General features: G+C 41.3%; 1 protein-coding gene across 1 annotated transcript in view; it reads left to right on the forward strand.

Annotated features, from left to right (window-relative positions):
* APEX2 (apurinic/apyrimidinic endodeoxyribonuclease 2) overlaps positions 1–22480 on the forward strand; it is a 401945-nt gene that overhangs the window by 144531 nt on the left and 234934 nt on the right. Inside the window, exon 3 of the mRNA XM_044089062.1 lies at positions 21212–21392. Within this exon, the coding sequence (XP_043944997.1) occupies positions 21212–21392 (181 nt within the window). The remainder of the gene's footprint in view (positions 1–21211; positions 21393–22480) is intronic.

A 22480-nucleotide genomic window follows, 5' to 3' on the forward strand; every position in this document is an offset into this window, starting at 1 on the left:
TATTCCACAGGTGCAGGTGGGATTAGGGAGGTTTACACTGTATTCCACAGGTGTAGGTAGGATTAAGGAGGTTTATACTGTATTCCACAGGTGCAGGTGGGATTAAGGAGGTTTACACTGTATTCCACAGGTGCAGGTGGGATTGTTTAGATAGTGGGTTTTTAGTGCAGCTTTAAAGGGTTTTGGGGAGTCTGTGTAAGAAGGGAGGGCATTCCATAGTTTGGCAGTATTATAGGAATATAGACATTGTCCAGCTCTTTTGTTGGGTTTAGTTACATTTAAAATGTGCTTGTTTGTAGACCAGAGGGTTCTAGTTGGGGTGTATGTGTGTAAGATAGATTGGAGTGCAGGGCAGCTATTACGTTTAAATATTAGCTATTACGTTTAAATATTAACTTGTGGGTGAGTGTTAATATGGAGTAATAGAGATAGTGGTGAAATTCAAGCCAATACAAGTTTATATTAGCTTTACAGTGATGTGAGCGGTTGGGCGTGTTTGAGGCAGATTTTACTGTCTTGCAGTAACAATTAAAACAAGAAAAATTGAGCAAGGCTTACGACAAGTATTGCACTCAAAAATTGTTTAATTCATAAATTTCCTTATTAAATTCCAAAGTAACGGTCTGTAGTGTCAGAGGTGGTACCATTATCGTACAGCTGTAATAACTTTTCCCCAGTAAACAAACAAATAAAATAAACCCATTAGCCCAAGTCTGTCTTCAGGGCAGGCCCCGGGGCAGTGTCTGGTTAACTGTCCTTGTTTGCCATTTTTTATTTGCCTTTTTTACTGGGAAAATTGAATTAGGCAAGGCCTTCTTTCAGTGGAGGCCCAGAAAAGCACCAGTAAATGAAATTTACATTGATAATTTCCCTATATGTGATGCACAAAAAAAAAACACATTTACAGTAGTAACTTGTACTATACAGAAGTACACTTACAGTAGAAACAATGCGAGAAATCTGTCACTTGTGGGGAAAAAGCAAAAGAAGTAAGAGAGTAGCACCCTACTGTGTCCACTTAAACAAAATTTTCAGTACAGAATAGATACGAGGAAAATGGGAGGCCTCTGTGTCATAGAAAATACAGTTGTGTACTGCCCTTAATTTAGCTAATACAGACTTGGTCAAAGTTCCACATAAGGCAAACTGGGGATGAGGAAATCAAACTCAGGACTACAGGATGAGGACTGTTATTAGCTCACAGCCTTAATTCTTCTGTGCTGAACTGCCAGACCTGGGTTAGTAAGTTAATCACTCAGTAATGGGCACCTTGCAGACTCTGCCAATATTCAGCTCACTGTAAATATCTATATCTGAAGAAAGTAGCATTGCAGCACAATTCTTATATGGAAATGTAGCTCTGAGTACAACAAATGCTGACTAATGCCCATTCACATTCTGTAAATTCCTTTTTTGACCAAGTTGTGAAATTTCCACCCTCTAACTAAATCGTATACATAATCATGCTGACTGTTGAAGATCCTAATCTTGTCTCCGTAACTATCATATGGATTACCCTTTTATCAGTCAGGGAGCAAGGGGTGGAGGTGAAGAATAGGAGAGTAGCATCTGATAGTGGCTGCCTAATTAAACAGTTCTCAGACTGTAGAATAGATATTGGGGAACTGAGATGTAAATGAAGATTTATTGTCTCTTTAGTGGAATATGCAAACCAGAGGGTAAAAAGAACACAAAGACAAACCATTCAGTAAAAACTGCAAGACAAACCCAGCCAGCTATGGAATATGCAGTTATATGCTGTTCTTAATATAGTTACTGTTTATATTCAGCTCTGTTCTCCAAGAACTTTGACTAAGCTCAGTTTGTATGAAGTCCGTTCTTAATCTTCTACAGAATGTAACTTAAAAGAATGCTAATTAGCATTAATCCTCTATTATAACAGCAGAACATCTGTATCCTTGGCATACTTCAGCCCCTTAATTTCAGTTTTCAAGGTTAATATTCCTAGAGCTGCAGACCTGGTACCCTTATCTATTTATCTTAATTTTGGAGACTTCAAGGAAGAAAATGTTACGTACAGTCTTCCATTTGTTGAGCATACCCCCAAAGATTTTTTTGGTTATGATCAGAAGAAATGGGCAACCTGTCACTACAGGAAGCAGTCTTTGGGATACCCTCAACCCCCACTTTCCCCCAGACTAGACACATCAGCCGCAATCCTGTGTAGTCACTAAGGCCTTGGGATTCAAGAATACAAATAAATTCCACTTGCATTAAACAAATAAAGTAAATACCAATTAAGTCTATATAAAGAATAAAGTGAATACAACTTGCATTAAGTAAATACATTTAGTAAATGCTGCACACTTTAAATGCATAATAAAACAGAAAGCCAGAAAAACATTGTACTGCAATTTGTGTGATGTTTAGCACATTACCTGTACATTTCAGAGTCGCACAGGGGTTCAAAATCTGCATGCTGCTTTGTTTCATAATATCACTAGCAGTGTCACCTCCAGTTTCTTTGTCAACCTAATTTTCTTGTTAAAAAAATAGTTCATGTGGATTCTTCTTGGGTGATAGTGTTTGCTGGAGTTCATATTGCAAGGTTTCTGTAAGGTACTCTTGTCACCTCAAGTACATAATTCACTAACTCAGTTACGGAAGCATTCTGTTTCATTGCCTACTTAGTTGTATAAAATTTCACCCCCATTAAGAAAGTACTGTAAGCAGGGTATTGGAGTCTGAATTTATACTCTTGAATAATTGCATGTAAGAACTGCAGTTTCTACAGTAGTCATAATATTTACTGTTAATTGGTGTGTGTAGGAAAAATAGCAGGTGTAAAAGATGCTGGAATAAATAGGCTTTGAGCATTCTGTATTGTAGTAGTTTCCTCTGCTAGCCATGTCCTTCATGTTAGTAGAGTCTGGACAGACTTTAAACAGCTGTGTTTCCCTACTTGAATGTATGCAAATAAGCCATATATGGCAATGACGACTGTCCTCATTTTCTACCATTCTGTGCACTTAGCTTTGCTTCTGTTGCTCTTAACTTGATTTATTTGTTCACTAGTTAGTTGGACTACTAAAATAAAATACCTTCAGAGTCATGACTCAGTCCAAAGGGACAGTACAGATTCAATGTACTGTTTCATTGCAGAGTGGCTACTCTGCCCATTTGCAGTGTTGAATGTTGTCCAAATATTTAGTGATCACACCTCACACCTCATTTTCTCTTGCTGCTGCCGACACCTTAAGCTCTTCCAGTCTTTCTTTCATTTTTATGATCTTAGTAAAAACAGACTGCCTTGTAGCCTTTGTGATGTGCTAAGGCCTGAGTACAAGACCCTTCCATTGTTTGTGGAAACTGTTGAGAAGCTGCTTCTATTTCTAGAGCATTGGCTACACCATTTGGCATTTCAGCATCTTTCTAGTCATTTCTTTTTCGTTTCCTTATTCAGAATTCAGTTGAATAACCGTCGTCAGAATGTTGTGAAACACCTTTACTTTTAGCGTTTGACACCCTTTTTATTAGGTTGTATAAAGAGCACATGTTAGAGATTGGATTTTCATCTACCTGCTGATCACTGCCATATCTGTAAACAGAAGACAAAGAAATTAAGCTCTGCTTGGTATATGGCACCCAAAGTCAGAATAGCTTACTCCGTAGCGCACTTCATTTTTGGATGTATAACCAGTTTAGCTCTTGGGGGGGAGGGGGGGCTTCTGAGAATCGATTGGCTAACACTTTTATTGGGCAGATAAGCCCCACTAACCTACCTTACTCATGTGCTAACCCTACCCTTACTCCTTGTTTTACCCTTTCCCTACCAGTATCTAGACTACACTTAAATCTTGGTTTTGCAGTTGGGATGTATGATGTAGGGTTTTTAGCTGGACAGAATTATTGGATATTTTGTTATTCAGTATAATGAGTTTTCGGTGTTTAGTGCTTTCAGTGCCTTTTTATAGATATTTTGAGTTTTAGATATTTTGTGACAATTTTACACACACACACATATATGGAACGTGTATGCATGTAAAAATAGGGGTCCAAATGGAGAAATTATAAAAAAAATCAGCAAGCAAAGTAGAATAGTATTGCTGGAATTTAATTCATTCTCAAGTCTTGGTGAGTGCCTTCATGAGGTGGACCCTGTTTTTACAAAATCTCACCAAGGCAACACTGATATATTGACTGTAATTTATATAGCATGTGTCTTGGTCAGAAGTAGGTTAAAAAAAAAACAGCTGGGTGCACAAGTCCCAGGATAAAAGTGCCCAATTCTGGTAGGCGCACTGGTGCCAGGACTGGAAAAAATGATAACGTAGAATCCTCAAGACACAGAAACATTCCTACAATGGGGTTAGGCCAGGCGAGGAGGAGGATGTCCCCCAATCATAGAAGGAAGTAGTAGTCCACAAAAATCACAGAAACTGACAGGCCAAAAAAAGCCATAAAGATGATGGAGGGGACTATTGAGAATAATAAAGAAATGATGTATTGTTACTATTATGCAAGAAGCCCAGAATTTCCCAGACAGAAGATGTACAAAAAGATTAAAAAAGAAATTAGAGGAAAGAAAAATACTTGCACAAGAAAAACTGTCAAAAGCTTCAAATGCAAATTTGTTTTCATTAGTACAACAGGTTCATGAAAGATGATATATAGACCAAGAAACCATGGGCTGTTTGGAAAAAGAAGCAACTAAGGAAGTACGAAAATATAAAGAATAAAATATAGAGATTTTTGTAAGGTATAAAAAAAAAAAGAAATAAGGTCATGGGAAAGAGAGGTCTGATATGGTGTAATAATTATGCAAAGGAGAAAGCAAAATTAATTAATACAGAAAAGCAACTCCTAAGATATTCAAAGAGAAATATAGACAAAGGCAACCAGGTATGGAAAATAAAATCATAAATGGGAAACGTAGAACAGAAGATTAGTAAAATAGAAGTTAAAAAAATAGAAGTTGAAGTTATGGAATACCTGTGTGAAGGATTTAGTGTAGAAAGTCTAACACATGTTATGTAACAGCATGATGGAACAATGAGCCCCCCCAAGTAAGGAGAAACAGGAGGAGTGGGAGACCTCTAAAGAATAAATATGGACATGAGAAAGAAAAACAGATTTAATATTGTACAATATTTAAGAAAGCAAAACTAATCAATACAAAAAGCACACCAAAGATATTTGAAAAGAAATGCAGACAAAGGCATCCAGATATGGAACATTTTACAATACAAAAAAATAAGTAAACAAAGGGGGAAAGTAGAGAAGAAGTGTTAGTAATGCAGAAGTTAAAAGCATGGAAACTGAAGTAATGGAATACCTGTGAAATGAAGAATTTACTGTAGAAAATCTAAAACGGATAACATCACAGCATGGTAGAATAATGAATCCCAAATTAAGAAGAAACCAGTAGAGCGGGAAGCATCTGATTAGATGCCATATGAAGATACTTTGGAGCCTTCAGTAGGAAACCAGTACAAAAGTTCAGTTGGAGTTGCACAGGAAACTAGTACAAAAGTTCAGTTGGAGTTGCACAGCAAGGGAAGGAACAGGAAACAATAGCAACTCGTGACACAGTCAATGTTGTGGGGTAATAGGCCAGCGAGTTCATATATGAAAGAGCAACGGATGGCACAGGGTGAATTGTAGAGATTATGGCACAGGAAGATATTCTGGAACTTTCTGTAGAATGCCTACAGGAAATGGAGAATAAAGAATGTGCCCTTAGTTCAGAAATAATGATCTAAGGGAAGAATTGCTTGATATTACAGAAAGTCATTAAGACCCAAAATGTTAGAAGTTTAATAAAACAAATGAATGCAGTAATCAACACTGATCATAGAAATCTGTGTGATATAACAGAAGTAAATAGGATACATTACTGTGCAGCTAAATTAATAACCGATAGTGACTTACCACAAAAACACAGGGCAGTAAAGGAACGGAAGGGGAAAAATAAAATGCCATAATTGAAGAATTGATTACAGAAAATTATAAAGCAATTGAAACAAGAAGTATTGATGTTATAAATACAGAAGAGGGGGACAATTCAACAAAAATACTCAAAGATGTGATAAAAGCAACATACAGTATCAAAACAAACCAGGATATATCATACACTATTGCAAATAATAAACCAAAGATAGCACAGGCCGAAAAACCTTGGAGATATGCAGATAAATGTAAGGAAAAGTACAAAATAAGCAATTTATTGATGACCCAAAAAAGTTTTATAGAAAATTGGGAAACCAGGCAAAAAGAAGAAATGGACACATTTTTGAGCAATATCTATGAAGATCTTGTGGAACATATTAAAGAATAGATAGAAGTATAAAAGAAAGAATAACAAGTTGAAATGTACAGGATAGGAAATGGGACGAAGTAATAGCCACAGAAATTGAAAAAAAAATTAAGAAAAGCTCCTAATTGGAAATTCTTTGCATAATGATTTAGCCATGAGTTGGAACTATTTGTATGCCCACCCTGAACAGACACCAACCTGGTTAACAATGGGAAAAATGATACTCCTCCTTAAGAGTGACCCTGCAAGATATCCTAAAAACTATAGACCAATAACTTGCCCTCCAATGATGTATAAATTATACACTGAAATTAATGCTGACAGAGTTTATATTCATTTAGAAGAAAATGCAATCATGACAATAGAACAAAAAGGTAACAAAAGGAAGCCATATGGAACAAAGGATCATTTGTTGTTAAATAGTCGTAATGGAGAATTGTAAAAAAAAAAGGGAAGAATCTAAGTTTAGCATGGACAGACTACAAAAACGCATTTGACAGCATCACACGCTCATGTATAAAATAGTTTTTAGAAGTGTATAAGGTAACATCCTACATCGATCAATTTGCATTACGGTGGCAAACCACTTTGCAGCTAAGTTATGATAAAGGACAGATTATTATCCCAGGGATAAAAACCCAAAGGGGGATATTCCAGGGTGACTCTCACCACTGATCTTTTGTCTTGCCCTTAACCTGTTAAGCTGTTTACTTAATAGATTTGGTCAATTTGGCTCCCAGAAAGCAACAGTGTAAAGACTTCTCATCATCTTTTTGTGGATGATTTAAAACTGTATAGCTCATCAGACGAGGAACTGAAAGCACAACTGCAAGTTGTCAAAAATTTCTCAAATGATGTAAGAATACCATTTAGTCTTGATAAATGTGCAAAAACAACCTTTAAAGCAGGAGAACTGCAGCAACAAATCAGTCTGGGTTGGGAATGTGATATAAAAGAACTTGAGCAAGAGGGAGTGTTTAAACATGTGGGAATTGATGAAGGGTCAACAATAAAACATGAACAAATGCGACTAAAACTTAGTAAGGAATATTTTAGAAAACTAAAGTTAATACTGAAAACAGCTCTGACATCAGGAACAAAGTCCAAGCTATAAACCAATTTGCTCTTCCTGTTTTAACTTGGTTTTAGGGTGATTGACTTGCCCCAAAAGGTATTGGATCAGCTGGATGGGAAAACAAGAAAAATGCTTCATGTTTATGAAATTATTTATGAAAATCAGTGTACACCTTGATTATATATTCCCTGTTCTGAAGGAGGTATGGCTCTCCTTGAAATTACATGTATAGGTCTTCAGTCGTAGGACTGCATACCTATTTGCTGACCTCACCAGATCCAAACAAAGAGAAAGTTTTAAAACATGAATAAAACAAGTCTAAAAATGACTTCCCTGCTTAGCTTAACAGAAGCATATGAGTGTCAAGCGGGAATGGAAATCAAAACAGAAGTAGATAAAAATCGGGCAGGAACTAAATGAGCCAAAGAACAAAAGAAAGAACATAAGGTGAAGGATCAGTTGAGGTGGCAAGAAACGTGGAAAATGCATAAAAATAGATGGTCTTCATGTTTCACTGTTGCAGTCATCACATTTTGGTTATCTGCCTGCAGGTAGCCCTCAGCCGGCCTGAATACCAGAGTCTTGGATTCCTGCGTCGGTTGCTGTCTCTTCTTCCATGACATCAGGACGTCAGGGGTATAAAACATGCAGCCAACGGCATTACATCAGTCTTTTTTGCCGTGCGGTGCCCGAAGCAGAAGCAGTTTGCAAGTGCCGGTCGGCTGACTCCTGAAATTTTTGTTTTTGAGTTTCAGAACCGAAGTCTTCTAAAAAAGATAAGTACCCCGTTGGGGATCTTTTTTTCTTGCTACAACCGATGTCAGTAAAAGTTAACAATTGTCGTACCTATGGAAAGCAAATAACTCATAAAGATTTTCATTCATACTGCATTCCCTGCTTTGGTCCAGACCACGACATCCCTCGCTGTCGGTTTTGTGCCTTGTTCAACCCCCGAACTATTTGTCGTTGGGCTATTTTTGTAGCAAATTATTTTGGTACTCTGTATCCGTATTCCGAAATGGCTTCGGTAAGCCATCCGACTACCGATCTTCCAAAAAAACGTAAGGCTAAAGACAGAGACAGACCGCATAGGTCCAAAACTGCCAACGATGCTTCCATTAAGCTAGTCGCCAGTCCGCCGGTACTCAATGAGGTGCTTTCGCAACCCCTGATACCCACTACTTCAGATTCGCAGGTCTCTACTGAGATCCATTCGGAGTCCGGTATGCTGCAAGATGCTTCTTCGACTATGGAACCTGCGGATGTTTCTACCTTGGATGGGTCCGGAGCCCAGCAGCTGCCTTAGGTCAATTGGTGCCCTAGGCAAAAGGGCTATACGGTGCCCCCCACCATACTACCTGGTGCCCTCATCCTGGTTAACTACATCAAATAAATACTAGAAAAGTGCCCCTGCTAGACCGGCACCCTAGGCGGCCGCCTAGTTGGCCTATGCCTAAGGCCGGCTATGTCGGAGCCGCTGTGCAGGCACCGGCTTCTGAGGGGTGTATTCAGGCCTACAGACATGCATATTAAACTGACACCATCTTCTTCATCCAGTCCTAAAACGTGCACCACGCCTAGAAATCAGACGTCCAAACTGCATGCTCAGGCCCATATGCCTAAAAAACAAATGCTTAGAATGGCTGAAGACCTTATTACCTTAATTAGGGGAAGCCAGCCTTCCCCCTCTAAGAGACCTAGAACTAATTTTCCTTCTGATTCTTCTGATCAGGAATCTGATATTTCTGTTTCTTCTGATTACAAGGATTTGCCCTTATCTATCTGATGATTCTGATGCAGAGGATTCCATTCCCTCTGCTTCCCCTCCGGAAGATTTTTCTTTTGGGGAAACCTTGCACACTCTTAGGGAGTATTTCCGCTGGGAAAGTCAGGATTACTCTGACTCCAAAATGAGGCTTAGGGAATTCTTACTCCTTCCTCAACACTGGCCTTTAGCTATCCCTCCTGTTCTGGACATTGTAGATGATGCTTTCTTGGAATCTAGCCTTTCCCCAGGCACTTTACCTCCAGCTCCCAGAAAACCTGACTGGTATTGCAGAGTACCTGACTTTCACAAGTTCCTCTTTAAGAATCCTACTGTGGACCCAGAGACCATTTCCCAAGGACCAAAGGGTATTAAGGCTACTGCTACCAAAAATCTTACCCCTTCTGATAGAGATTCTAGAGCCTTGGACAGATGGGTACAAAGGTATACACTTCTGCTACTTTGGCCATTAGGGCTTTAAATTGCCAGTTTCATAGTACCAGCAGCATATTATAGGACTACTTAAACAGAAAATGATATTGATTCCTGACTGTGCTGAACAATAATGCATTCTGCAGAACAAGTTGGTAAACATACTTTGCAATGTGGTTTTGACTCTTTCGAAGCTTCTTGCAGGGCCGCTGTCAGTGGGTCTGTATTTAGAAGGCTTGCTTGGCTTAAGGAACAAAACTTGCCAGATCATGTTAAAGCTAAATTACTGGATGCTTCTTTAAACCAAGACCACCTGTTTGGCAACAAAGCAGAAGTAGTACTCAAAAAGATGGAGGAAAAAGCTAAATCTATGCAAACTGTTAAAGATTTCCTGCAAGTACAGCCTCCCAGATTTAGTAGGCATTGGCCTTCAAAGAATTGGTCCTTTCCAGTCTCTTCCAGGCCTTCTCAGTCCAAACACAGGAACAACAGACCACCTAGGTTACAGTCTCAGGCTACGCACAGGCCTAAGCAGTGGGGGGCTCCCACTTCCAAAGTAGGGAGTAGTAAGACACCCCCCTACGGAAAAATGGCACAATGACTTAACCTTAATTCTTCCAAGCCCTGCTCAACTGCCTGCTCCCTTAGGAGGAAAGCTCACCCTGCATGCAAAAAACTGGGAACTCATTACCTAGGACAAATGGGTTTTGAATATAGTTTCCCAAGGATACAGATTCCACTTCCACACCCTACCAACCCCAAACTGTTGGCCAGACCTACCCCCAAATCAGTGGGCAGAGGCCCAACAGCAGGTTCTCTCTCTCCTAAGTTTCAGGGCTATTCAACCTGCCCAGCAGAAGAAATGGGACAAGGTTTTTATTCAAGACTTTTTCTGGTACCCAGAAAAGACAGCTCCTGGCGTCCTATCCTGGACCTCTCTGTTTTAAACACCTTTTTGGTAATCTCAAAATTCAAACTGCTAACACTTCGACAGCTGCTTCCTATGCTAGGCAAAGATGCCTGATTGGCAACCTTAGACTTAAAGGAAGCTTACCTGCACATTCCAATAAGGGAATCTTGCAGGAAATACCTAAACTTCAGGGCAGGCTCCATGCACTATCAGTTCTCTGCACTTCCCTTTGGCTTATCTACTGCGCCCAGGATATTCACAAAGTGTCTAGCTCCAGCCATTGCATTTTGCAGTCTGAGAAAAATTCAAATATACCCATACTTGGACGATTGTCTGATTCAGGCAGAAAGCCAGGAATTGCTATTAAAACATCTGGCATTCATAAAGAATCATCTAACCTCTCTGGGGTACACCATAAACGAAAAGAAATCTCACCTAGTACCCTGCCAACAGATTGTATTCCTGGGAGCAATCTTGAACACAACTTCCCAGATGGCTTTCCTCACTCCAGAGAAACAAGTTTATCCGACAATCTACTTCAAACTATTGGCCACAAAGACCCAGCTATCTGCAAGGAAAATTCTGCAAGCCCTGGGGTTTATGGCCTCTTACATTCTACTAATTCCATATGCAAGACTGCATATGAGGAAATTACAATGGTATCTAAAAAGCCTATGTTGTCAACATTCTCAGGACCTGGAATCAATGATTCCTATCATTCCTTGTATAAAGACAAGAGTTCCTTTAGTGGGCAGAGGCCTGCTGCCACAACAAGGGGCTCCCTTTCACTCTACCCCCTGCCACCCAAACCCTAACAACAGATGCATCAGAATATACATGGGGGTCTCATTTGGCAGGGCAGTGCATTCAGGGCAAATGGAATCAGAGACGGATGCACCTGCATATCAACCAAAAGGAAATGTTAGCTGTACAGAATTCCCTGACGGCCTTCAAAGACTGCATTCTTCCAGAACAGTTATTGGTAAAGACAGACAACACCACAGTTAAGTGGTACATAAACAAGCAGGGGGGAACCCATTTGTACCCTTTCTGCAGACTAGCCATGGCTCTGTGGAACACAGCCTTGGGCTACCAAGTGCACCTGCAAGCTCAATTCCTGCCAGGCAAGCTAAATTCACTGACAGATGACCTAAGCAGAAATCTCATGGACCCACACGAATGGAAACTGGAACCAAAAATATTCATCCTCTTGAGGAACAAATGGGGGACACCAGAGGTAGACCTGTTTGCCTCCCCTCAGAACTACCAATTGGACAAATTCTGCACAAGAACTTCCCACAGTCAAGCCTGGAAAGTGGATGCCCTGTGCTTTACCTGGGAAAGCCTCTCAGTTTATGCTTTTCTCCGTCTGCCTCTCCTCTCAAAAGTTCTGCAAAAGATCAAACAGGACAAGACAAGGACAATACCGATTGCACCAGACTGGCCACGCCAGCACTGGTACCTCCTCTTGTGTAGTATAACACTACTGGAACCATGGCACCTGCCTCAGACCCCTTCCCTGCTGTCCCAGCAGGCGGGCCAGATTCTACACCCTCAGCTTCAAACCCTGAACCCTGCAGCCTGGCTAATTCCTTGAGCTCTCCAAAACCTTCCCTCAGTAAGCAGGTGCTAGATGTCATTCTGGAGGCAAGGAAGCCTAGTACTAGAAAATCGTATGCTGAAAAGTGGAAAAGATACTGTTCCTGGAGCCAGACTCAGGGGATGGGCACAACGGTGCCCAGCTTACCTCATGTTCTTCAGTACTTAACAGAAATGCTCCCCAAGGGCCTATCCTTCTCGTCAATTAAAATTCATGCCTCTGCCTTTTCAGCACATTAGAATACTGAGCCACCCCTCTTTTCTCACCCCCTACTAAAGCAATTCCTCAGAGGGGCCAAAAACGTAAGACCTCCCCCAGGAGAGCCCCTACTCCAGCCTGGGACCTTAACTTTGTATTGGAAAAGCTCACTCTCCCTCCCTTTGAGCCAGCTGCAACTGCAGAGTTGAAATTCATTTCTTGGAAAACAGCCTTCCTTCTAGCCATCACTTTAGCAAGAAAGTGTCTGAATTACAGTCCATTATGGCAGTGGAACCCTTCATCTTCCATGCAGACAGGGTTTCCCTCAGGACTTAATCCTTCCTTTATGTCCAAGGTGGTGTCTAGTGTGGCCCTAAATAAGTCCATTCATTTGCCTACTTTTTTTCCGAATCCACAAAACAAAGGAGAACGAATGCACTCTCTGGACATGCACAGACAACTTAGATTTTATTTGGACAGGACTAAGCCACTCAGGAAATTTGAACAGCTGCCAGTTGGCTTTGCTACAGGGGCAGAGAGGAAGGCCATTTCAAAGCAAACCATTTCTAAATGGATAGCCCATTGCATTCATTTCTACTATAAGCACCATGGAAAACCTACCCCACAGGGGATAAGATCACATTCCACCAGGGCTGCATCTACCTCTACAGCCTTTCTCAGAGGAGTCACCACCAGGGACATTCTAGAAGCTGCTACCTGGAGCTCTTTACATACCTTCACCAAGCATTACCACATGCCTATTTTTTCTAAATCCAAAGCTGGTTTTGCCACTGCAGTCTTGCAGGGCTTAATAGCTGGCCCTAATGCTGTCTGACTTCTTCCTCCCTTCCTTAGCTTTGGAAATCAACCCAAATGTGATGACTGCAACAGTGAAACATGAAGAACATAGTACAGTTGTGTACACTTACCATAAATGTAGATGTTAGTGTATTCACTGTTGCAGTCCTGGTTACCCTCACTCCAGTCCCCTAACTTCTCTTGGCTCTACCTTTCCTTCTTGTTTTATGTATTTAATTTTTCTGGTGTGTTTGCTTTTTTGTTGGAGGTGTAACATAACATATAATTGCTTCCCATTGTGGGGGCACCGGACAGTTGGGGCAAGAAAAACGGATGCAATGGTGTCTGTTGCATGTTTTATACCCCTGATGACCTGACGTCATGGAAGAAGAGAGATCATTCGACACAGGAATCCAAGACTGTGGTATTCACGCTGGCTGAGGGCTACCTGCAGGCAGATAACCCAAATGTGATGACTGCAACAGTGAATAACACTCTAACATCTACATTTATGGTAAGTGTACACAACTGTACTTTGCAAGTACAGGAAACTCCTGGAACAACCGCATGTCAACTAGGATTTAATGCAGGAATGGTTAAGGAGAATTGAATTTGAATCAAAAGACAGAAGGTTAATATTGGCAGCCCAAGATAGTGGGCTATGTATATGTTGGCATAGAAAGTCTATTAAACATGTCAGAGAAACCAAGAAATGCAGGTTTTGTAAAACAGAATTGGAAACGGTCACATATTTTGTTGGGTGTGATAAGCTAATGGCAGAAGACGTGAATACTGAAAAGGCATAATAATGTGGCAAGACTGTTGCATTGGGGACTGTGCAAACATTATAACATTGAAGTAGCTAAGAAGCATTGGAAACGCGAGCATTATAGAAAATGATGAAGTTTATATTACATGGGATCACCCATTACCAACAAAAAATAGATGCGAGAAAACAGGATATAGAAGTTCAGGAAAAGAAGGCAAAAGTAGCATTGATCGTTATAATTGCTACACCCAGTGATTTCAGTGTCTTTTATGTAGAGAGAGAGACAAAGTTATAAAATACCAGGATTTGCGGGCAGAAATGAAGGCAACATGGAAGGATACCTAGAGAGTTCCAGTAGCAGTATGAGCAGTGGGTCTCATAAAAAAGAATTTACAGTCGTATTTAAATACATTACATACAATTCCATATGCAGGAGTCAATTCTGGGCACATTGTGGGTGCTGCGAAGAGCACTTTTGGCTGACATAAAATACTGAAACAATACTAATTTCATGAACTTTAATCATACTTTGATTTAAGAACTGGGTCCATTCCCGTCATGATATTAGAAACCCAAAAGTTTTAGAGAAATTAAAAAAAAAAAAAAAAAGGAAGCGTAACAAAGTGACGAAAGGTTTACATTCACTTACAAAACATTGTTTGTTATAAGTTGGGTTACAGTGTGCCTCTGCAGAATCCCTGTAAAAGGGATATTGAATGTAGTGATAATATCTGAAGATCCTTTACCAAGCAAATACAGGGATTGAGAGACTCTGCTGTAAGGAAAGGACTGAGAACACTGAACATATATCCTGTACCATATGGGAGGCTCTTTGAGACATAATTGTGATGTTTGTGAAAGATGGCGTTATTTTTGGATGTTTGGCTCTAAGAAGGTATGTGGAAGAAGTACACCTGAGAAGGTTCTCTCTTGATTTTTCCAAGAGACTACTATAATATCACAAGACAAAACAAATGTGTTAAATCAGTGAGCGATTAAATATTAGATTAAACTGTGTGAAGTTCTATAGTGAATGTGTTTAAGTGACTTTGAATACAAGAGATGGATAATGCTAAGTTTTAAATTCCATAATGGATAAGGCAAGTATAGTGTAACAATTTTGCCTGAAATTAAGGTGGTCATCTTTATTAAGTACCATTTCTCAGAAGTGTTTTCTGTCATTTCCTCTGTCTTACATTTTTATGTCTTAACCTTTTTACTTCATTAGCTTTCCTTTTAATGCCAGTGATGTGTTTAAAGATGGTGGCCTCTGAGGAAGCTTTTGAAGGATATAAATTGGATTGATGATTAGTGGATGACTACCAAGATGGTGCAAACTCTGTACCAGATGCATTTTGCAGAAAGAATAAGGGCACTTATGGGTAGTGTGAGGAGGAGAAACATTTCAGCCACACAGGAACAGGGGCTATAGTTTAAAAGTTAGGTCAACTCGAGGAGGCTGGGTTATGGAGTTACTTAACTTTGTTTCAGATGCATGGAAAACTTTCTATAAATAGTTGTGTATTTAGCAACAGTGAGAAAAAGTCAAGTTGACAGAAGGAAGCTATGTTTGAGAAGATGATGCATATACTGTATTACAGTGCGATGTTCTTCATTCCACATTGCTGCAGTCCTAACTATTGGGTAGTCCGCTGTCCAGTCGGCCCGAATACCAAAGTATATGGCTGACGTCGGTCAGGGCGCATTAGACTGACGTCAGTACGTCAGGGTACTAATGCGCATGACCGACGTCATATCCTCAGTCTTTTTTGCCGCATGGTCCGATGCAGAAGCAATTTTGCGAGTGCAGGTTGGCGTTCTGAAAGTTTCTGAAGCCAGAGTTTCAGACCGAATCAAAGTTGGCTAAGTACCCGTTGGGAATATTTTGTTTTTCTTGCCTCAGTATTTAACCGGATGTCAGAAAAAGTGAATAACTGTATTTCTTGTGGGAAACAGATACCTCATAGGGATTACCATACTTTGTGTATACCTTGTTTAGGGCCTGAGCATGGCGTTGTTGGATGCCGCTCTTGTGCTAGATTTAACAAACGCACTATTAAGAGAAGGTTAGACTGTGCCAGGTTAGTGTTTGGGAAGCGTTGTAATTATAAAATGCCGCCGGATGCTCCGGCCGCTTCGCTAAAAAGCGCAAGGACAAAACAGCAAAGCCTAGAGTGGAAGAACCGACAGTCCCAGGCGCCGGTTCTTTAGAGGAACTCAGTGGAGCCGGAGGTTTTGCCAGGTGTTTCTTTGGAGTCTCAGGGAGAGACTTTACTGTTACAGGATGTATCCTCTCAGGAAGTAGGCCAGGCTGAGGGGGCTTCTCAGGTGGCTGTTCTTCCCTCTCTTCCTAAGGTGGTTAGAGCCTCCCTTCTGTTTCCAAGGCTTCTTTGAGGGGCAGGCCAAGTTTTGCTTCAGTGGGGGTTTCTCCTAGTGCTTCAGGGTCTTTGCCTAAGAAACATATGCTTAAAATGGCAGAGGATTTGATTACTATGATAAGGGGTTCTATGCCCCCTCCTGATAAGAGGCCTAGGGTGGAACCTGAGTTTGAGAGTTTTGTGCAATGCTCGGAGGCTTCTGAGTCTTCGGCTGAAGACTTGCACGAGTACCCTCCTTATTCTGATTCTGATGTGGATGATTCTACTCCTTCAGCTTCTCCTCCTGAGGATTTTTCATTTTCAGAGACTCTGCATTCCATGAGGGAGCATTTTAAATGGGAAGGTCAAGATTTCTCTGATTCCAGGAAAAGGCTTAGGGAATTCTTGTTTTTACCCCAGCATAGGCCTTTAGCTATACCTCCTGTTTTGAATGTGGTGGAAGATGTTTTTGCAGAGGCTTCCCTGAATCCTGATTCTTTGCCTCCTGCCCCAGTTAAACCGGATAGGTATTATAGGGTGCCTGAAGCTCATAAGTATCTTTTTAAGAGTCCTAGGGCAGACCCGGAAACTGTCTCTCAGGGGCCTAAAGGTGTGAAGGCCTCATTTGTTAAAATTCCTGTCCCTCCTGATAAAGAGGCAAGGGCTTTGGATAGATGGGGAAAGAAAGTGTATACTTCTTCCACTTTAGCCATGAGGGCGTTGAATTGTCAGTTTCACATGTTAAAATATCAGAATTATCTTCTTTCACAGTTGAAATCTAAGGTGGATGCTCTGGCGGAAGGTATTGAGTGTAAAGAGTTGCAGGATTTAGTTCATGTGTCTGAACAGGTGGGTAAACATTCCTTGCAATGTGGTTTTGATGCTGTGCAGGCCTCCTCCAGGGTGGCTGCCACTGGTTCTGTTCTTCGTAGGCACGCCTGGTTGAGAGATCAGAATTTAGCTGAGCATGTTAAGACACGGATTTTGGATGCTCCTTTGCAGTCTGATGTGTTGTTTGGTTCGCCTGTGGAAGCAGTTTTGAAGAAAATGGAGGACAAGGCTAAGTCTATGCAAACTGTTAAAGATTTTTTGCAGGTGCAGCCTCCGAAGTTTAGTAGAAATTGGCCTGCTAAGGGATGGACTTATCCTGCTTATGATTCCCAGTCTAGGGGTAGGTCTAGACGTGGTAGGGGCAGAGCTCAGGGTTCTTTTAGGCCTAGGACAGGGAGTTCCCCTGCTCAGACTTCTGGTGAGGGCAGGGGTCAGTCCTTTCGTAAGCAGACCCAATGACCTGCCTTTTCAGCTGCCAGTTCATTCTCGCCTGGCAGCACCGTTGGGAGGAAGACTGTCTCTTTTCAAAGAAAATTGGGATTTACTTACCCAAGACAGATGGGTTCTGGATATCATTCACCACGGTTACAGGTTTTATTTCCATACCTTGCCTCCTTTCAAAGGCATGCCAGACATTCCTCCTCTACAAAGACAAGAGGCTCACAAGCAAATTTCTCTGTTACTCCAAATAGGGGCCATTCAGCCAGTTCCTGTGCCAGAAAGGGGCCTAGGATTTTATTCTCGCCTGTTCCTAGTACCGAAGAAGGGGAACACGTGGAGACCAATTTTGGATTTATCTATCCTCAACACTTATCTGGACATTCCCAAGTTCAAAATGTTGACGTTACAACAGCTTTTACCTCTGCTGGGCAAAGATCACTGGATGGTAACTTTAGATCTCAAGGAAGCTTACCTTCATGTGCCTATAAGACTAAGTTGCAGAAAGTATCTGCGTTTTCGAGCTGGAAATTCTCATTATCAGTTCTCTGCATTGCCCTTTGGCTTATCTACTGCGCCCAGAGTATTCACAAAGGTTCTGGTTCCAGTGATAGCTTACTTCAGGCTAAAAGGAATTCAAATCTATCCTTACTTGGACGATTGCCTGATTCTGGCTCAAGAAAAGGAAGACCTTCTACAGCATTTGGAATATGTCATAGCAGTGCTAAGATGCCTAGGGTATTCTGTGAACGAAATAAAGTCCAGTCTAGTACCCTCTCAAGACATGTGCTTTCTGGGTGTGAGACTGAATACAGCAGCCCAGATGGCCTTTTTAACCCCGGACAAACAAAAGAATCTTTCCAGTTACTTCCATCAACTATCTCTTCAGTCCGGGCTGACTGCAAGGACAGTCCTTCAAGCCTTAGGGTTCATGGCATCTTGTATTCTGGTGCTTCCCAATGCCAAACTGCATATGAGGAAGTTACAATGGTATCTCAAAAATGTATGGACACAGCACTGCCAGGATTTGGACACTGTCATTCAAATAATACCTTGCATTCAAAAGGAATTTTTGTGGTGGGCTCAGGAATGTCACCTAAACAAGGGACTCTCTGTGACCCAGCCAGAGGCGAGTCAGATTCTAACGACAGATGCCTCAGACATTGCTTGGGGAGCTCATCTAAATGGAAAGTGGATACAAGACAAGTGGCTTTCAAGGAGTTACTTCTTCCAGGGCAGGTGTTGATTCTAACAGACAACACAACTGTCATGTGGTACATCAACAAACAAGGGGGAACACATTCTTACCCATTGTGCAGGCAAGCAATGATTTTATGGGAGACTGCGCTCAGCTTGCAACTAACTCTTCAGGCAAGGTTTCTGCCGGGAGCACAGAACTCCTTAGCAGATGTGTTAAGCAGACAAATCATGGATCCCCACGAGTGGAAACTGGATCTTCATGTATTTCAAAGGTTGACAGTGTCCTGGGGAACTCCAGACATAGATCTGTTCGCTTCTCCACTAAACCACCAGCTGCCAAAGTTTTGCACAAAGAGGTTTCATCACACTGCTTGGAAAGTGGATGCTCTTTCTTTCAGTTGGAAAAATCTTCATGTGTATGCGTTTCCACCTCTGCCTCTTCTTCCAAAGGAGCTTCTAAAGGTCAGACAAGACAAGCCAAGGATGATTTTAATAGCTCCAGATTGGCCTCGGCAGCACTGGTACCCATTACTGAGGAGTCTGGTAAAGAAGCCTCCATGGCCTTTACCCTTGATTCCACACCTGTTGTCTCAGAGACGGTCACCTGCTCAATGTCAAGCTTCACTCTCTTCATCTAACAGCCTGGCATATTCTGTTTTGAAAGACAGCAGGTCTCAACTTCCTCAACAAGTTTTAAATGTGATTATGGAAGCCAGGAGACCTAGTACAAGGAAAGTGTACGCAGAAAAATGGAAGAGATTTTTATTTTGGAGTGCAGCAAACAATTTGGAGATTTCTGAGCCAAATTTGAGTGTGGCTCTTCAATATCTTACTGAGTTATTGGACAAAGGTTTGTCTTTCTCTTCCATTAAGATTCATGCTGCAGCAATTTCAGCTCACTATGATTGTGACCCACCGCTGTTTTCGCATCCTTTGTTCAAGCAATTTCTTAGAGGGGCAAAGAATATAAGACCCCCACGTAGAGCTCCTACTCCTGCTTGGGATCTCAATTTTGTGTTGGAGAAACTTACTCTACAACCTTATGAGCCTGCGGCTACTACTGAATTGAAATACTTGTCATGGAAGACTGTTTTTTTGTTGGCCATTACTTCTGCAAGAAGGGTTTCTGAGTTGCAGGCCCTTATGGCAGTGGAGCCTTTTTTGATTTTTCATAAGGATAGAGTATCTTTACGTACTAATCCTTCCTTTATGCTTAAGGTGGTTTCTAGTGTGGCTTTAAACCAAACTATTCATTTGCCTACTTTTTATGCAGATCCCCAAAATAAAGGGGAAAAGATTTTGCACACTTTAGATGTACACAGGCAATTGCGTTATTATTTGAGCAGGACTAAGGATTTTAGGCAGTCTCAGCAGTTGTTTGTTTCTTTTGCTTTGAGTTCTCAGGGCAAGCCTGTGTCAAAACAAACTATTTCTAGATGGATTGGGTGTTGCATTACATTTTGTTATTCCCATCATGGCAAGGAGATTCCAGCTGGGATTAGGCCTCATTCCACTAGGGCTACTGCCACTTCAACAGCATTTCTGAGGGGGGTGGCAACTAAGGATATTTTGGAGGCAGCTACTTGGAGTTCAGTGCATACTTTCTCTAAGCATTATCACCTTCCTCTCTACTCTAAGTCTAGGGCTGGTTTTGCCACAGCTATTTTGCAAGGCATGTTGTCAGTTCCTGCTTCCTTATGATTTGCCAGCCTCCCTTACCTCTGCTTTGGGATTCTACCCAATAGTTAGGACTGCAGCAATGTGGAATGAAGAACATAGTACAGTTTTGTACCTACCATAAATGTAGATGTTCGAGGATCCACATTGCTGCAGTCCAATTTACCCTCCCTCCTTCCCCTCTGTGTTTAGGGGTGGTTGTGTAGGTGAGGTTATATTCTGCTAATTTTATATATTTCGTATATATATTTTGGTGCAGGTATGTTGGGAGTTTTTGGTTTTTGGCCTTATCTTTTCAGGGTCTTCTGACATCTGGGGCAAGAAAAGACTGAGGATATGACGTCGGTCGTGCGCATTAGTACCCTGACGTACTGACGTCAGTCTAATGCGCCCTGACCGACGTCAGCCATATACTTTGGTATTCGGGCCGACTGGACAGCGGACTACCCAATAGTTAGGACTGCAGCAATGTGGATCCTCGAACATCTACATTTATGGTAGGTACAAAACTGTACTTTCTGTTCATTTATTTGGTGGTAAAATGCATGGGCCAAAGTGAAAATATCTGCTGTCACTTTCTGTACTCTAGTTTGATTCTTACACTGAAGCCAAGAAAGTGTCAGATTAATTGAAAGACTACTGAATGGGATTGCAGACAAATGGTCATCAGCTCTCTGCTGACTGACTGCTAAAATTACTTTTGTTTTGTCTGTGTGTACAGGACCTTCCCATTCCCTGTAACTTACAGGACACAGTGATAATGGGGACAGGGGACAACAGATAAAAGAATGTGTGTTGTAAAGTAGACTTGTTGTGATTGTGATGCTTTACTTTATGTTGATAAGTGGCAGTTTAATAACGGTCTCTGTGCCAATTTTCTTTAGGTGTAGCAACGTTTTGTAAAGATGGTGCTACACCATTTGCTGCAGAAGGAGGTCTGTCTGGGTTTTTCACCAATCACAGTGGAGCTGTTGGATGCTATGGTAACATGGATGAGTTTTCAGAAGAAGAGCTACAAACTTTGGACAGTGAGGGGAGGGCTGTCATCACACAACACCAAATCCTGTAAGTACTACTTAGTTATATGTGCAAGTTTGCGTGTATGTATACATTTTACTGCGTAGTAAAGAGCATATACTGGCTCCTGTGTCATGGAAGCCCATTCCTTTAAATTTTGTATAGCTGAGCTGGCATTACTACTATGCATTCATATTAAGTGTGTGTTACAGTGGTGCGAGGATTGCACTTTTGTTAGATTTTCACAGCCAAGTATAACTGAAACCAAGGGTGATTCAGTAACTTGAACTGGTCAGGCAGTAAGCTAGAAGTAAGTGACTTCTGTCTAGTTTGATCTGAGTATTTCCTTTTTTGACTTTGTACTCTAACCTGCTTTATTTACTTGCCTATCTACCAGTTTAATGAAATAAATCGGTTGACCATTTTCAGCAATGATTTGGGCCAGTAGGAGTCAAGCTTATAAGAAATTAGATACTGAAGGTAGAAGTGCCCTTAATTAGTTGTAAGGTACAGTACTGCAGTACCATATGATACACTGGAGCTTACAGCACCATTGAGTAGTTACTATATAAAGTACAAAAGTGCACTCTAGTTTAGTTTTCCAATGCTCTTAACTGCTGTTTTTTGAATATTTTTGCCCGTGAGCCTCCTTACTTGTACTCCATCTGACAGTCCTTAGTGGGGTGGTATACTGGTCATTACCAGGTGGGTCCTCCTTCCCAGAAGAAAGCCTGTTAGGCTTTTCAGGTTTGAGTCGTCCCTTGCACTGGGAAGGGGGTCGATCTACGGGTTTGCCTGTCATACTGCCGCTCAGCAGCATTTTTTTTTTTTTATTTACCTGACCTTTCTCTACAACTGTGCATGCAGTAACTCTATAACTATGGGTGCATGATTTCATGAATGCAACTCGACAAATTTACTGGCTCTTTTCTAACTTCAAGACATTCCATCTCTTTCTGGTCTCTCTCAGGGAGTAGTACAACTGTGGACCATCCCTGTCTCTACCAGAAGTGGCCATTAGCCACTAAAGTTCCCCTCACCTTAACTGTGTGGCCTCCCAGGTCACTATCTGATGCAGTCTGCTAGTGACATAATTCTATGGCTTGCCAACTGCACCCAATTGCTATGAACAGAAT

Source organism: Protopterus annectens, chromosome 12.part0 (assembly GCF_019279795.1).
Source record: "Protopterus annectens isolate FY-2018-M chromosome 12.part0, PAN1.0, whole genome shotgun sequence".
In the NCBI taxonomy this organism is placed as follows: Eukaryota; Metazoa; Chordata; order Ceratodontiformes; family Protopteridae; genus Protopterus; species Protopterus annectens.